The sequence below is a fragment of the Geotrypetes seraphini genome, chromosome 9 (assembly GCF_902459505.1).
Source record: "Geotrypetes seraphini chromosome 9, aGeoSer1.1, whole genome shotgun sequence".
In the NCBI taxonomy this organism is placed as follows: Eukaryota; Metazoa; Chordata; class Amphibia; order Gymnophiona; family Dermophiidae; genus Geotrypetes; species Geotrypetes seraphini.
This window is the reverse complement of record NC_047092.1, coordinates 15,960,669-15,979,167: the sequence shown is the minus strand read 5'-3', so window position 1 is coordinate 15,979,167 and position 18,499 is coordinate 15,960,669. Positions and strand designations below refer to the sequence as shown.

Sequence of the window (18,499 nt, the reverse complement as noted above, 5' to 3'; positions counted from 1 at the left end):
AGATGTATGTAAGCACTTCTACTCTGGAAGGTTCATATTAAGGAAGGGACCAGAGTATCTCAGTCCCTATACCAGTGATTCCCAACCCTGTCCTGGAGGAACACCAGGCCAATCGGGTTTTCAGGCTAGCCCTAATGAATATGCATGAGAGAGATCTGCATATGATGGAAGTGATAGGCATGCAAATTTGCTTCATGCATATTCATTAGGGCTAGCCTGAAAACCCAATTGGCCTGGTGTTCCTCCAGGACAGGGTTGGGAACCACTGCCCTATACCATTTCAGTCATATTGTGAAATAAGCTACACTCTTCTCCCTCCGAATCTGTGGTTTCAGCATCGGCAGTTTGGTTATTCGCGATTTTTTTTTTAATCCATTTTCATTTTTCGGGCTATTTTTAAGCCCTCTTAGACCCCCCTTAAGCCTTACCTGGTGGTCGATCTTCCTATGCTCCTGCCCCTTGCAGATCCACTCATAGGAAATGGCTGCCATGAGCTCCCGTAGTCTCTCGAGACTACGATGGGAGCTCACGGCAGCCATCTCCTATGAGTGATCTGCAAGGGGCAGGAGTGTAGGAAGATCGCTCTTGTCCCGAAAACCCACTAGACCACCAGGTAAGACTTAAGGGATGCCGGGGGGGAGGGTCAGAGCTGGCCCAAATATTATTTGTGGTTTTTTAAATATTCGCGGGCCAACTCTGCCCCTAACCCCCATGGATACGGAGGGAGAAGTGAACATAATAAAAGTTTTCCTCCTATTTTGTGTATATGAGAAAAATGTTTAATCCTTGAGGTATTAGAAAGCTTCAGTACAATTGGAGAAGAACCTGAACAAGCATAAGCTAAAGTGCCTGTCAGCCAAATAAGTAAGTCTAGCAGCCATAAAAGGCAACATTTTCCACATTTTTTTTACTAAGGGCTTCTTTTATGGGCAATTCCATATAAGTGGAATTAGTGTATACATACTGATTTCATGAGCAAATTTTTCTCAATAATAAAAAAAAAGCCCTTTATTCTAATGAAATGAAATACTTAATGTTTGTTATTAAAAACATTTGGGTTTGGACTAGCTTATTTTCCATTCTCCAGGTTGGCTGGGGATGCTGTGGTGAAGAACATGGCCCCCTGACTCTGGACCACAGCTGCTATGATCAGACTAGGTAAGAGGGAGGAAGTGTCCCTATAAAGCTGGCACGAGCTCACAATTGAGCTGGAGACCCAAACAAGAGGAAGGGCAATAAAAAGTAGTTTTGAATTTTTATTTTTTTAATATACAAAATAAAGACAAAATTGTCTTTACCTAATGTATGGTCAGTTTACAGTTTGTTATGCTTCAGAAGACTCTGTACTGGAAATGTTCCTTACTGAAACAGCTTGCAAACTCTTGAAAAACAAAAAAAGTTCCATATATTTATCACCTCAATATGCTCTATAATAACCATTCTGAGTAACAAGTGAGCATAGAACAGAGGACACTAAGATTCATATTTCATCTTGGTAACTGATTATCTTATTGGTTTCAATATTATCTATATACATATATCACCAAGTCCCACAATAAACCAGATAGAGTGGTCAGAAATCCTGAACTGGCCTAAAATCTCCCTACTGGAACTGGTCGACTAGGCAGTTCTGCCATTATGTCACACCATTTGAAGTTTGTGCTTACCTAATCTCCGATTAATCTTACTGCCTCCATGACCATAGCTAAGTTTTGTACTTTTCCATGTTTCTGGAAAGCTACCCCAGGTATATTAGATAGATTGTCAGCCCACCGGGACAGACAGGGAAAAATGCTTGAATACCTGAATTCATTTAAACCGTTCTGAGCTCCCCTGGGAGAACGGTATAGAAAATTGAATAAATAAAAACAAATATTTACCCCTTCCTGATGTCACCTATTGTTGCATGTGTGTCACACTGAATAGTTAGTCTAATTACATTTTGTTTAAAGATCAAAGGGACGTAAGTAAACACAGTTTTTAAATTACTTTAGCCTTTAAGGAACAATGTTATGCAATAGCTATATCATCCATGTGAAAAAGTAAATGCCCTATTAGTCACTCAACTAAATGTCCAAATTTAATTGATAATTAGATTCAGCTGATTGAACAGAGTCAGGCTGGACCTGAAACATGTTCATGCACAAAAACTTACAATGTGCCTGAATTAAAGCAGTTCTGAAGAGTGGGCTAAGATTCCTCTAATGCAAATATAAAATATAAATACTCCAATTGATGAGGATCCCCAAGCTATGTCAGCTGAGGACTTCCTCTATAGGTGGCCAGGGGACTCTTTTGCCAAGCTTGGCAGGTAGTAGTAACATCCCTGAGTCACAGATGTTGGCACCTCAGTGGCTCAGGGATGCTGCCAGTGACTGCTGCGCTTGGTGGAGGGGCGTTCTGGCCTTCTTTGGAGGAGGTCCTCCGCTGACAGTGATTGGGGATCCCCACCAGCCACAGCAAGGGTCAGCAAGTACTTCAGCACTGGAGAAATAAAATCAGAAATTCATTTTCTTTTCTTCTGAACACAGTACAAGGACATCTGTTATATACATTTCCCAAAGCTAATATATTTCAGTCAATAAATTATTTTTTTTACTTTTGTTGTCTGGAGATTTATTTTTCCATCAAGTTGGTCCTAGTTTCTCTTTTTTCCGCTTTCCTGTCTTCTGCAAATTCTTCTGTTGCTGTCCATTGATTCCTCCTACCATGGTCCTGCATTTCTCCCTCTCTCTTACCTTCCTCCCACTGTACAGCATCCTTACTCTCCTCTGTCTTGGATTAGTCTCCCTCTTTTTCCCCTCCCCACTCCTGCACAGCATTTGTTCCTCTCTTCTCCACCCCCATGTGCAACATGTTTCCCTCTCTCTCTGTCCAACATCTATCTTTCTCTCATTCCCTCCCTTGCTACAAAGGGAACTGGGAGAGAGGGATCCAGGGTGTCTCTCTTCCATCCCCTCTAATGCCAACATCCAACATTTTTCCCTCTCTCTCATCCCCCGGACCATGTGCAGCATCTTTCGTCCCTGCCCACCAGCTCCATGCCCAACATTACTCCTTCTATCATTCCTCTCCAGCACCATGTCACATCTCTTCCTCCATTCTCTCCATCACCATGTCCAACATTCCTCCATCTTGCATCCCTTTCAATCTGTCCCACTGTTCTCTCTCCACCATAACATTTCTCCTTCTCATCTTTCTCATGCATTTGTACCTCACTCCTCTCCCTTTCTACCCACTCAAACTTTTCATTGATTCATAGTGCTATGTCCATACTGAGTCAATATCCGACAGTGAATTTCCACAGGTTTTACTCCCTCTGTTCAAAGAAAGCACACTACTACACATTGTTCTTCGATGGTGCAATTTTTCAATGGAGCATCCATGTTTGACCTCTAGAGAGAACTGTTAACTGGCAACGATACATGGGTGCATCATTGCGACCCAGAGAGCAAAAGATGCAGTGTTCACCTGGCTTCGGGAGCAGCTAAAAATCTTCTTCTCTGAAGGAATACAGAAGCTAGTTCAACGATACAACAAAAGTGCCATCTTGCACAGGGGACTAAAAAGTGATATGTTCAATGGCTCATAGTTACTTCTATTAAAGATGTTAAATGTATTTCCCTTTACATTTTGAATTACCCTTGTATTCTCACATGTGGTACTCCTAAGAAGCCAGGATCATGACTCTGGAAGAGGTTAAACAAAGAAAACAAGCCTGGTGAAATTCAACAGGGTTGGAAGGAAAGCTGGCACTTAGGAATCAAAAAGATTTTGTAGAACTGCTTAGCTAAACTCTCTCTTCTGGATTTTGTTCTAAACAATAATGAGAGGTAAATATATGTATTGAGGACCAAGCAGCTGCTTTGCAAATGTCCTGAATAGAGGCAGAGGAAATGAGCTACTATAGCACATGGCCTTGCAACATCAGCCCAGCCTGAGAATACGTGAAGGAGATTCAAACCGCTAGTCAAGTAGAGATGGTTCACTTGGAAATAGTTAAGAGTCAAAAGCTACAAAGAGCTGGGAGGACTTTCTGAGATAGCATCTTGTCAGAGCATGCTTGCAGTCTTAATATGTGGAGAACTGTTTCTCCAGGATTGGAATGTGGTTTTAGAAAGAAGACAAGCATGGATTGGTTAAGGTGGAATTCTGAGACTCTGAAAGAGGAATTTGAGATGTGTCCAGAGGATTATGTTTATTAAAATCTTTATATACTGCATAATAGCCAAAAAAGGATCCAAGTGGTTTACAATATATATTTCAGAACAATTTTGAAAAAAACTCCATTCAAGAATAGAAAATGAAAAAGAAAAATTGTTCACCTGACTTCAGGAGCAACTAAAAATCTTCTTCTCTGTCATGATAGAATCTCATGTATGGAAGATTCAAGACAAGGGTTTGATGTTCAATCACACAGGTTTAAAAAAGGTTTGGACAAGATCCAGGAATATAGTCTGCTATTGAGACAGATGGGGGGGGGGGGAGCCAATGGCTTGCCCTGGGATCCGTAGCATGGAATGCTGGTATTTGGGTTTTTGCCAGGTACATGTGACCTGGATTGGCATTATGGAAACAGGATGCTGAGCAAGATGGACCCAGTACGGCTATATGAGAGCCAAAGGAAAACGACTTTCAAAAAGCAAGATGAAAGTAGCTCAAAGGAAGACTTCATGAGAACAAAGAATGACTTTGAGATACCAAGCAACAGGTGAAGGCTTGATAGGTGGTTTTGTGTGAAAGAGGCCTTTCATGAAACAGACTACTAAAGGATGGAGAGGTTTCTTTCTAGATTTGAGTGGAATACACCAATAGCACCGAGATGAACTCTGAATTGTGAAAAATTGCAGGCAAAGCTTAGGAAATTGGCATCCAAGTGGCAGGTGAAATTTAATGTGGTCAAATGCAAAGTGATGTACATTGGGAAGAATAACCCGAATCATAGTTACTGGATACTAGGGTCCGCCTTGGTTAGCATCCAAGGAAAGGATCTGAGTGTCATCGTAGACAATACGATGAAACCTTCTGCCCAATGTGTGGCGGCGGCCAAAAAAGGAAACAGGATGCTAGGAATTATTAAAAAAGGGATGGTTAACAGGACTAAGAATGTTATAATGCCCCTGTATCACTCAATGGTGTGACCTCATCTGGAGTATTGCGTTCAATTCTGGTCTCATCACATCTCAAAAAAGATATAGTGGCACTAGAAAAGGTTCAAAGAAGAGCAACCAAGATGATAAGGGAGATAGAACTCCTCTCGTATGAGAAAAGACTAAAAAGGTTAGGGCTCTTCAGCTTGGAAAAGAAAAGGCTGAACGGAGATATGATTGAAGTCTACAAAATCTTGAGTGGAGTAGAACAGGTACAAGTGGACACTCAATGAAGTTGCAGGGAAATACTTTTAAAACCAATAGGAGGAAATTTTTTTTCACTCAGAGAATAGTTAAGTTCTGGAACGCATTGCCAGAGATTGTGGTAAGAGTGGATAGCATAGCAGGTTTTAAGAAAGATTTTCCTGGAGGACAAGTCCACAGTAAGGCTATTCTTATGTTCTTAAACAAGCAAAAAGAATGTTAGGAATTATCAAGAAAGAAATGGAAAATAAAATGTTATACCCTTGCATTGCTCAATGATCAGCCACACCTCAATTATTGTGTGCAATTCTTGTCGCAGCATCTCAAAGATATAGTGGAATTAGAAAAGGTACAGAGAAGGGTAACAAAAAAGATAAAAGGGATGGGACACTTCTCTATGAGGAAAGGCTAAAGCAGTTAGGACTCTTCAGCCTGTAGAAGAGCCAGCTCAACAGATCTATAAAATACTGAGTGACATGGAACAGGTAGATGTGAATTGCTTGTTTACTCTTTCCAAAATTATTAGGACTAGGGGGCTTGCGATGAAGCTACTAAGAAGTAGATTTAAAACAAACCGGAAGAGAAAATGTTTCTTCATTCAATATGTAATTAAATTCTGGAATGTTGCCAGAGAATGTGGTGAAAGCAGTTAGCTTAGCAGGGTTTTAAAAAAGGTTTAGATAATGTCCTAAAACAAGTCTATAAGCCATTATTAAGATGGACTTGGGAAATCCACTTCTTATTCCTAGAATAAGCCGCATAAAATATGTTTTACTTTTTGAGATCTTGTCAAGTACTTGCGACTTGGGCTGGCCTTTGTTGGAAACAAGATACTGGGTTTGCTAGACCTTCAGTATGTACCAGTATGGCAACTCTTATGTTCTTATTAGAGAATGATTCAGTGGTTGTTACCCGCCGAAATGGTGGGGGTAAGTGCTCACTGCAGGCACTGGGACAAGGCCATCCACCGCCCCGTAGAGTGATGAATGGCTTTGTCTCCGCAGTTACGGGAGGGAACGCGCACGGTCACTGATCGTGCGCAGCCCCCCTCCTTCCTACCCACCGGCCAAATCTATCTCCATCCCTCCCCCTTACCTTCGCGGTGCATTAGTTTCCAAAATAACTTGCTCAAGCCGGCCGAGCCTGCCTGAAGTCGCGTGTGCCTGTGGGTGGAAACGTCTCATCTGACGCAACTTCCAGTTGCGTCAGAGGAGAAGCTTTTGCCCACGGACACACGCAACTGCAGGCAGGCTCCAGCCTCCGGCGGCTTGAGCAAGTTACTCTGGAAAGTAACTTAAAATGCGCTGCGAAGGTAAGGGGGAGGGAGGGAAATTCTCGGGCTGCGCAGGGGTGCTGAAGGGCGGTGAGGTGGCAAGAGGGAAGGGTGGTGGTGGAAAAGAAAGGAACAGACGCAGAAGGGGGTGGAGAGGAACACACGCTGAAGGGAAATGGGGATGAGAGTGGGGAAAAGACACTGAAGGGAAATGGGGAAGACTGAGTGGGGAGAAGACGCTGAAGGGAAATGGGGATGAGAGTGGGGAAAAGACACTGAAGGGAAATGGGGAACAGAGAGTGGGGAGAAGACCTTGGAAGGGAAGAAGCCAGAAATGCCAGACTATGGGGGAGCGTAGGGAGAAGATGGGTGCCAGACCAATTGGGAGGGGGGGGGGGGTGAAGGGAGAGGCAAAGTAACAGAGCAAATGGAAGACGCAGAGAAAAGACAGACAATGGATGGAAGGAATAGAATGAGAAGATGAGGAAAGCAGAAACCAGACAACAAAGGTAGAAAAAAAAAATGTTCTATTTATTTTATTTTTTGCTTTAGGATAAAGTAGTATATTAGTTGTGTTTATAAAAATTTATAAACAAAGCCCTGCCAGCTGAACATCTCTTTCTCTAGTTCAGCAGCCAGAATGTTGATTTATAGGGAAGGAATAAGCTAAATATTGCAGTACTGAGGTTTGTATGGATGCTGCGGGATAGTAGTCGCGGGGACGGGACAATGGTCGAGGGGACGGGGACGTGGTCGTGGGGTCAAATTTTTTCCCTGTGTCATTCTCTAGCTCTTATGACCCAATCCCCTGCTCTACCATACAGTAAAATAATTTCCCTGGTGTTAGTTGTATTTTCTATGTCTCACCACATCTGGTCAGAACTAATGTTTCAGCCATCATGCTGTAGTTTGTTTTTGTTTTTTTTAGATTATGCTGTGAGGTCTGCAGTTTGTCTTTATACAGTATATAGTTCTGTCTGGCCAAACACAGTGAGACCTGGAAAACTACAACAAGCATGATGCCAGCCACGGAAGCCTAAGAGAACATATAACCCAGCTTCATGGGGAGAAAATCTTTAAATTCACCAAAGAATTTCCTATTCTACAGGAAAAAGAGACCAATTGATTTTCCCTCTGAAATTTGTGACCAACTGACTTTTCCACCAAAATTCAAATTGTTGACCAACTGACTTTCTTCCCTCATTCACCTTAAGCCCCAACCAACACTATATAAAGACAAACTGCAGACCTCACAACATACCCTGAAGAAAGCCACAGCATGGTGGCTGAAACATTGGTTCTACCTGATGAGACACAGTGAGATCCGGAAAACTGCAATAAGCATGATACCAGCCGCAGAAACCTAAGAACAAATTTCCCTGTTGTCTCATGGCACTCCTCTTCCCCCTACTTATAAAAACACGGTGTCTGACAGCACTCACCCTACCCCAGGCTCCCCAGACCCTGCCCAGTGGATATTGAGATGCACTGAGCAGGGTTGTCTGCCATATAATGGCACTTCCCTTTTGGTAAGCTCCTCCTATCACTAACAAATAAGGGAAAATTCCCTTATGACTTTCATCATCCAGCAATGCTTCTTAGAATTGAAAATCGGTTACTCAATCATGAAACAATTCACTGACTAGCAAATTCTATATAATCCGCTTAAAGTTAGATGCCTAGACCAGTGGTTCCCAACCCTGCCCTGGAGGAACACCAGGCCAATTGGGTTTTCAGGCTAGCCCTAATGAATATGCATGAAGCAAATTTGCATGCCTATCACTTCCATCATATGCAAATCTCTCTCATGCATATTCATTAGGGCTAGCCTGAAAACCTGATTGGCCTGGTGTTCCTCCAAGACAGGGTTGGGAATCACTGGCCTAGACCACCTAGGCTCCTAACTTAAATGGTGCAAAAAATTGACACTTAACATCTCATAATTGTCATTAATTGGACTTAAGTGAAAGTTAGGCATCTAGCTCAAAAAATGTGATTCTATAAAAAGTAAGTGTAGTTTGGGGGGGGGGCAGAGTTACAGGTTATTTAGGCAAAGAAAACCTTGGCATAAATACAGTGCACCTAAAGTTAGGATGCCTAGCGATACCCAACACCTCTTATGTGGAGCTAAGCGCTGTTGTATAGTGTGCGCCTTTTACAGAATTACGCTTAGTGCTACATAAGTCGGTGCTGATTTTTTAGGCAACCTATATAGAATTGGGCCTTTAAAAGTGCACTTAGATCCTTACTCATGCTCTTGTAAATAGTCATCTCGTTTATTATAATGCTCTGTTGAACAAGCTAAGGGTTATCAATTTGCAGTGGCTACAATTAGCCAAAACATAGTAGCTAGATTAGTGACTGGTGCTAAACAAAAATTCAACCATGTGAAGAACACTAGTTGCCCATATTACGGAGAATTATTTTCAAACTCTTGATGTTAGTTTATAATCACCATTATTCTGTGGTTACCCTTTGCATTTATCCCAATTATTGATTCCATATGTTCATTCATTACAGTAGAACTTCCTCATCATCCCTTCCTTTCGAATTGTCTGTTTGAACACTACTAGAACTAGAATATTTAGTGTGACTGGTCCTTCCACTTGGGATGCACTACATCTGAGCCTTTGATGGGAGTGCTCCTTACACAGATTCAAAGAAGGGTTAAAAGACTTTCCTTTTGCAAGATATATATAACATATGAGATACATATAACATATAAAAGCCATGGTTGCTTAGTTATCCTCTCATTCTGTGGGTTTCTTTGGATTGTCCTGTGGGATGCTGAAGTTGTGGTGGTGCATGGATGCGCATGCCACTTCACAGCCCTGCACAGCAGCTCTTGGCTGCTGCACACCAGGAGCAGCACTTCCCATCTCCCTCCCACCATCAGGATGTATCTTGGAGCAGGCCAAGCAGTTTCTCCCTGCAATACAGGGGTCCCCCCTCCCAGTGGGATCCATCTCTGCAGCTCTTTCATCCTTCAGACAGCTGGCTGCATGAATGAACACGCTGCCTTCAGTGGCCCGGAAGTTTTCCCTCCGCTACGGTTTCCTGTCCCCTCATAGGCGGATGCCTTCCAGCCTGATGCAATTTCGAGAAAGCTTTTCAAACCCCGGACAAAGTGGCAGATTTTGAAAAGCTGCCTGGACCCCTGGACATGTCCTTGAAAAAGAGGACATGTCCAGGGAAATCCAGACATCATAGGGTTTATCTGTGTTCTGCATGTGTGACTAAGGCCAGGTGTTCTAGCAGGAATGAATGTTGTGAAGCATTATTGGTGTATGGCCCAAGGTAGGAATATATTTGTTGGCTCTCTTTCACCTTCTTTTGGATCCAAAACGGCCTTCGCTTTATGGAAGCAGGGAGAAGAGAGGGGGGGCAGACACTTTATGGAAGTGGGGAGGAGAGAGGTGGCAGAGACTGGATGGTATTTTGCATTATATGGGGAGGACAGACACAAATTGCTTTCTCTTTTTCTGGTATCAAAAGCCATTCTCTGCAGTGTGACATTTATGTACGGTTTTTTATATTTTATTTTTAGTTCGATAGAAATAATTTTACTTCTCAATTTTTTAATATCATTTTCAAAAATTGTTTGCCTTTGTGCCACCCTACCCCCCCAACTCACATGCCAGCTAAGCCCAAACCAAACGAAGAACTCATCATGACTTGCACAGCTGCTTCCCTGACTTAGACAGAACATTGTACACCATTATCTTCCTTTCTTACCTATGCTGCAATTTCCTTTCCATTTCCCTAACATTTGCATTGCAAACCAACCAGTTTTGAAAACTAGTATTAAACAGCATCACAATGTAATGTACTTTACTGCGATTTAAAGCATGACATATAAACTCGCCCTGATAATATTTAACACACAAAAAATTGAATGAACCCAGCATTTATAGATAAATGAATTATTCCTCAAGAACCATCTAGGACACTTAGGGTTCCTTTTACTAAGCTTTACTAGCGGTTTTACCGTGCGCTACACGCTAATGCCTCCATAGAGCTGGCGTTAGTATTTTCCACGTAGTGCAGGAGTTAGCGCGCGCTAATCTTCAGCACGTGCTAAAAATGCTAGCGCACCTTAGTAAAAGGAGCCCTTAGATCTTCACACCAACATCTTCTTTTTGTTCCCTCGTAGAAAATAATCGGCACTCGCCATACAACAATATTTTCTGTAACGGCTCCCACAATCTGGAATTCTTTACCATTACACATTAGATCTGAAACCAATTTAGAGAAATTCAAAGGCGCCTTAAAATATTTTTTATTCAAAGATACCTTTGAACTCTAGATACTCTATTCCAGAAGTCTCAAAGTCCCTCCTTGAGGGCCGCAATCCAGTCAGGTTTTCAGGATTATGAATGAATATGCATGAGATCTATGTGCATGCACTGCTTTCAATGCATATTCATTGAGGAAATCCTGAAAACCCGTCTGGATTGCGGCCCTCAAGGAAGGACTTTGAGATCCCTGCTCTATTCTGTCTAAAGATATCTAGGTACTTTTTCTGTATCTATTTGTCTCGTCCACTCTTTTTCTTTCTTTTAACAGAAATTCAGCAGCATAACATGTGTTTCCCCTTCCTATTGTTTGTTCCTGACGTGTTTCCTTTCTTAACTTTATTGTAGTTCTTTCCCCTTTCCATTTATAATCTGTATGGTTTGTCTGTAGTTTGAAGATAACTGTGTTTTAAACTATTGTACCTCTTATTTTTATTACTATTGTACTTTCGTCTAGAATTTTTGATAGGCGTGTAATCAAATTTTAAATAAACTATGAAACTATATTCAGAAGCAAATACCACCTTTTAATTATCCCCCTTTAACTTTCATTGCCTCAAGTAGAAACCTAGATTGTAAGCCCTCTGGGGACAGAGAAATACATTCCGATAAACTAGGTAACCTGACTTCAGCTATTACTGAAAAAAGCACGAGATAAATCCCAAATCCCTTCTTTCCCCCACCTGGAAGACAAAGAAATAAGTTTGCATCTTATACAAACTAGGAACAAACTGATTGGCTGATAACTGATATGTTTTCTGTGATGTCTGACAAATCTAAGGGACATGTACCCATTTTCTCATGTAGTGGAATCTGCATCACGAAACTCTGAAAACAGCAATTTTTGGACAAATGACACCTATTAAAATCTAGGTGCTAAAATTCTCAGGCTAGTACACCGACATATTCAAAATAATCTCTTCACACATTTTCCAAGGCTGATAGGAGCACAGTAAATTGAAGAGTTATAGGAAGAAAATGCATTTCATAATGAAAGATTTCCTGTTTTTACAAAAAAGTGCCACAGGAAGGTGAAAAAAGTGTTTCCCTACAGGCAACTATGGAATAGTTCAAAAACTATTCGTCAAGCACTACATTCATGGCCAGAAATTTGACTGATTGATATATTTTCAATCTAGCATGTTGATTACCTGGATGACATATGATTCTTTTATTATAAAAAAAAGTTGAACTTTAAGATGACCTCACTAATTTTACCAAGGAGATTACGCAGTCTATAACTGGGAGTGCTAGTTTACTATGAAATTGAATAAAATCCATGCTTACCATAAAGAGCTGTCCAGGTTTGATTAATTACATCTAGACATACAGTTCCTGACCTAGAACAAAATGAGAAAAAGTAAAATTGCACACTATAGCTAATTAAATTACTTTACTAAAATGTAATGTACAATAAACAATTATATCCCAGCCTGATACACAATAAGACTTAAATATGTCAGATCTAGTTTACTTCTCTGGTACAAAAATTTACATATATTTATTACTACCCCATGACAGGAGAGCTTTTAAAATGTGCCATATTAACCAATGGCAAGACAGCTCTTGAGTGCGCTCACGAAAGGAGAGACACACTATATTATCAAATCTAAAACCTGGGGACCCAAGAGTGGCTAGCATTCTGGCTTGGGGTCCCACTCCACTCCTCCTCTACTACCCACTACTTTGCTTTACGCTGTGCTGGCTTTCATTTTGCCTACAGATAAACAGGAGCAGGAGTGATCTTCCTATGCTTCAGCCCCATGAAGAGCTGCCAACTAGCTACTCGTGTTAGTCATTCAACTAGTGACTCTGCATGAGGCTGAAGCGTAGAAGATCGCTCCTGCCTCAGTTCGCTACTGGACCACCAGGGATTTGAAAGGTATGCCGGGGATGCGAAAAGGAGGTGAAAGATTTTAGAATTCAGCTGCACAATTCATTCCGGAAGAACCGCTTTACTCACGTTACCCCTCTCTTGAAGTCACTTCATTGGCTTCCCATCCATTTCCAAATACAATTCAAACTCCTCTTACTTACCTACAAATGCACTCACTCAGTTGCCCCTCACTATCTCTCTTCAGTTATTTCCCCCTATGATCCCCCCATGAGCTCCACTCAGCTGGTAAGTCCCTCTTTTCTGTGCTCTTCTCTTCGGCTGCCAACTCCAGACTCTGTCCCTTCTGCCTTGCTGTGCCATATGCTTGGAATAAGCTACCCGAATCCCTACGGCGGGATCTGTCTTTGGCAGTGTTCAAGGCCCAGTTAAAAGCCTACCTCTTTGAAAGTGCTTTCAATTCCTAACTCCTCTCATCTTGGGTTCTGCATCCCCAAACCTATATGTCAAGTCTGTCTGTCCAAGTTAGATTGTAAGCTCTTCCGAGCAAGGAATGTTTATAAATGTCAAAATGGACAGTGCTGTGTATGCCTTTCAGCACTATATAAGTAGTAGTAGTAGTAGTAGTCAGCCGGGAAAGGAAGGATCCCTCCTGTCCCAGCCCACAGCTGGACCACCAGGTCTTACAGTAGGCCCAGCAGAGGCCTGCAACAGGTCCAGGAGGGAGGCAACAAGCCCAACAGAGGTCTGCAACAGGTCCGGGAGGGGGACAGGTGGGTACAGGACCTGGCAGGGCAGAGAGGGATGGCAAGCTGGGTGCAGAGATTGGAAGGGAGCTGGGTGCTGAGCATATCCAGGCAAGGCACTTGAATATTAACACAAGGTGGGGGTGGAGGGGAGTGTGTGTATGTAACACACTTAAGTAGGATATACGGTATATGGAGAAACTAAACAAAATTAATAAATTTTCACCTGGTGAATTTCTATTTTTAAAAAAATCATCCAATTTCTTTGATGGAATTGGAAAAGTGCAGTAATCAAATGTTGCTTCTTTCTCCAGGAAGAAGCAAAGAGCTGGGTGAACCCATCCTAGTTCTCTTTTGATAGTTTGTACCCTGCAAGGCTCCTGAAGAATTTTGAAACTGAAAAAGGAGTATTGTAATAAAATATTTTAGATCCTGATGGAAATTTACTTTTGAAATACAGTTTGCAGCCTAAAAAGATGAGGTCTGTTTTAAAAACTGTCAAATTAGGAAGTTTTGATGTTTGTAAGGTGTTCCCCCCCTCCCCCCAGAAAGGTAGGCACTGGAAATGTAGGCCAGGATTTTCAAGGCTAACATTTCCGGTGCCAACCTTTGACGCGAGTCACACCTACGGAGGCGCTTTACAGAGCCTAATGCAACTTCTGCCATTAGCCACATTTTCAGTGGTGTTAGGCATCATAATATGCCTCCGCAGGCGCAATTCTGGTGCCTTTTTTTAGGCACTGGTAGGTATCTTGAAATTTGTTTTAAAAGTGCTTTTAAATGGCATTTTGCACTTAACTTAGGCGCCACCTACTGGCACCCAAGTTAAGGCGCTGTTTATAGAATATGGACCTAAGTTTACAGAATAGCAACTAAGCGCAGTTATGTGCGTAACTGCAATTAGCACCAAGTCCAATTATTGCCAACTGGTAAAATAAGGTGCTAACCAATTAAGTTACAGATGTAACTGTAAGAATTCTTTAAGCTACACTCATACAAATGCAATTTTGTGCAGTAAGGGCAGAAATGTACACAGATTACAGAACTAGGGGAAAGTATTTTATAGTCATGAAAATATAATTTGCACATATCCAGGAAATAAAATTAAAAAATGTATTATGTTAACAGAAAATTGTCAAGTTAAGTAAAGGAAGTTGTTGTAACAACATATTGATTACTGGTTGCACCAACATAGATATAAGGAAGTCTGGCAAATTTGTTCTATCTTCACTCACTGAGAGAGCAGATTCCACTGGTTTGGACTGGTCTGGTAAGACTCATGGAACAATACTTATCAGGCAAAGCGTTAATTGTACTATGATTTTGAAAAACAATCCTGGATAACAAAAATCAGCAGGGAGTATACAGCAATCAATATCTACTACCTAAACATCTAATAGTCTACCATTAATATAACAAGTAAATTTAAAAAGGAGAACTTTAATATAGAAAAAAAAACACCCCAAAACACTCAGCGGCAAAGCCTTCCATGGCGGCCATGAAAATGGAAGGATCCAACTGAAGATAACAGAAAACAACAAAGATAGGCAATTCAAATGCAAAGCAACTTTGAATAAAAAGAATGCCTTGGCAGCAAGCATAACAAAAACTTTAAGCATATTAGAAGCAAGAAGCCAGTAAAAATCAGTTGGACCATTAGATGACCAAGGAGTAAAGGAAGCACTCAGGGAGCACAAGGGTGTAACAGAGAGATTAAATGAAATCTTTGTTTCGGTCTTCACTGAGGAAGATGTGGGAGGAGATGTCCATACCAGATATCGTATTTAATAGGGAGGAGCCAGAGGCACCAAAACAAATCTCTAAACCTGGAAGGGATTATAGGGCAATTTGACAGACTAAAGACTATCAAATCACATGGACTGGATGGTATATATCCCAGAGCTCGAAGAGAACGTAATCATGAACTTGCAGAGCTATTAGTAACATGTAATTTATCTTTAAAAATCAAGCATGGTACCAGAAGACTAGAGGAAAAATAAGGTTCTAAAAGTGACCCAGGAAACTATAGATCGGTGAACCTGATATCAGTGCTGAGCAAAATGGTAGAGTCTATGATAAAAGAATAAAATTACTGAGCATGTGTACATAGGCATAAAAGATTAGATGGTGAGCTAATTCAAGCAGGAACTGTCTCCTTTGTGATTCTGTACAGTGCTGTGTGTGTCTCAGGTAGCACTCTAGAAATAACAGTAATAATAAATTTATTTTTATATACCGCCATACCTGAAAGTTCTAGGCGGTTCACAACAATTGAACATGATACAAACAGTACAAGTTATTTAGAAAAAAATTCAACAAATTAGAAGGCATACAGTGGAAAAAAATACATACAATATAAAAGAGCACGGAGAATTTTACAAAGAATAAAAGATAAAATTATAAAAATGTATTTAAGACCCTAGCCTATTGAATAATTGAGTTTTTATCTGTTTTCTAAAATCAAGATAAGAAGACACTTCTAACACAAATTCAGCAAGCCATATATTTAATTTAGCCCCCTGAAAGGAAAAGGTTCTTTCGCAGAACCTTTTGTACTGGCAAAATTTTACTGAGGGATACGCAAACAAATGCATTCTTCGAGAACTCTTATTAGTATAGCTCAGGATAAAGTGAGGGTTAAGGTAACTCGGTTATATGCCAAATGTTATTTTATAACAAAAACATGAAAACTTAAACAGAACTCTAGATTCAAATGCCAGCCAATGGAGTTTTTGACAGAAGGGAGTAACATGTTCCCATTTCTTTAGGCCAAAAATAAGACGGATGGCCGTATTCTGGACCACCTTCAATTTCCTAAAAATTTCCTTGGGAGCGCCTAAATAAATAATGTTGCAATAATCGAGAATACTCAAGATAGAGGTAATAGCAGTAGTAGTAGGATAAAGCCAACATGGATTTAGCCAAGGGAAATCTTGCTTCAGTCTGCTACATTTCTTTGAAGGGGTGAATAAACTAGTGGACAAAAGATGAGCCAGTTGATTGCATATGTTTGGATTTTTATAAGGCACTTGACAAATTACTTCATGAATGACTACTGAAGAAGTTAGAAAATCATAGGATAGGAAGCTGCAGCTTAATGTGGATTAAGAATTGGTTAAAAATATTAACAGTATGATTAATTTAAAGAATTTTATTGATGACATCCGTTATTCCAGAATCAATATACAAGTAATTTTCAACCACTCAAAACAACATTATGTGGTCACCCATTAAGAGCAAATCAACAACCAGTCAACAAAAAGATTTTACATTTTATCCCCTCCATCCAACCCTCCATCTCCCTCATACCCAGCCCCCAAATACAACATGAAACATATTTCCCAATATCCTAGAACCTCATCTACCCTAGGGGGCCTATACTCTTATGATCCCTAGAGGGTAACCCACCTCCTCCCCAAAAATCCCCTTCCAAATCCCCTCCCCCCAAATTGTAGCAATATTGTCCAAAGTTTTCTCCCATCAATTCCACCATTATAAGATATTCAAAATTAAACTATGGCCTCTGGGGCTTAAGGAAGCCAAATATTCATCCCAAGTAAGTAAAAATGGCTTCCGACGTCTTTTATTTTATTTTAATAGTTATTTATGTATATACCGCCTATGAAGGTTATCTAAGCGGTTTACAATCAGTTACTCAAGCATTTTCCCTATCTGTCCCAGCGGGCTCACAAACTATCTAATGCACCTGGGGCTTCCCAAGTGACCATACTGGCTTCCCAGTATGATTCTGCCAGGTCTACTAAGATGGAGGATTTGAAGAAATCCAAGACTGCAATATACATTTTCATGCTAGGAAACACACCTTACAACACATCAAGATCCCATCCCTGGGCAACAGTCCAAAGGTCCCTAGTATATCTAGCACCAATTGCACCACCATTCCCACAATTTTACATCCAAAAATTTCCGAGTATACCAACAGTCTCAAAAGGAGTGGGAAAGTGTGTTAGAATCCTTCTGACACTTGAGGCACAATGGAGAATCTATGCCTCCCACTTTCTGTAACTGTACCCGAGTAAAATATGCCGTATAAAGCACTCAAAAGTAACATTCCCACAGTGTCGTACCATTAACCTAGGTATGCCCCAAATATTCCCCAAAATGTCCCAATGTAACTTTGAGCTCCCCTTCCCAGCCTGCTTTTAGATGCTGTATATCTTTGCTCTGCTCAATCTGATGTAATGCTTTATGGAGAGTCAAACTGATGTGTCGTAGTCTATCACCCCTTCTCTTTGTCCTATCTGTTGAGAGATGGCCCCTCAATATCAACACTATAAAATGCTTGATAGTATGCAAATGTATCCTCCCAACGATTACTTAATCCATCCTTAAGGATAGCCAAGGGAAGTAGCCTTCCAGTATCATCCAGAAAATACCCTACCAAAAATAATCCTTTCTGTTCCTACGCTGAAAATGCAGGATTGTCCATTCCTGGCTCAAAAGCCATATTCCCTAGTATTGATAATTGATCAGTAACCCCAGGAACCCTTCCAGATTTTGTACCAGAGTCCTCCACACATCTCTCAAAGGTTTTAATAAGACACTATTTTGTAGGCCAAAAGGGGAGGGCCTTCCTCGGCATGTGAAGCAAGCAGCGCAAAGGGCATAAAAAGCAATCTCCAATAAAATTGGCATGTACTGTTGCTCTGTCAGTATCCAATCTTTTAAGTGTCCCAGCAAGCAGGCTGTATTATGGAGGCCAAAACTGGGGATTCCCAGGTCTCCCTGCCCCCAAACACCAACCACATAATTATATCTGAGTTTAGGTTTGCAATGATTCTAACAAAAACGTGACAACAGATCTAAACGCATATCTTTCTTCAGAAATCTCAATGGTAATGTTTGTAATACATATAACCACTGCGGGAACACCACCATTCTGGTCTATTCTACCAATGAGCGACAATGGTAAATCTCACCATCTCTCCAAATGATCTTTTGTAGTCTGCAACATTTAGCGAACACAATCACCTTGT

At 40.9% G+C, this 18,499-nt stretch overlaps 1 protein-coding gene across 2 annotated transcripts in view; it reads right to left on the bottom strand.

Annotated features, from left to right (window-relative positions):
* UBE2H (ubiquitin conjugating enzyme E2 H) overlaps positions 1–18,499 on the bottom strand; it is a 100,304-nt gene that overhangs the window by 15,584 nt on the left and 66,221 nt on the right. For both annotated transcript variants that reach the window (XM_033958141.1, XM_033958142.1), the window contains one exon: positions 12,210–12,262. In XM_033958141.1, coding sequence (XP_033814032.1) covers positions 12,210–12,262 — 53 coding nt within the window. The remainder of the gene's footprint in view (positions 1–12,209; positions 12,263–18,499) is intronic.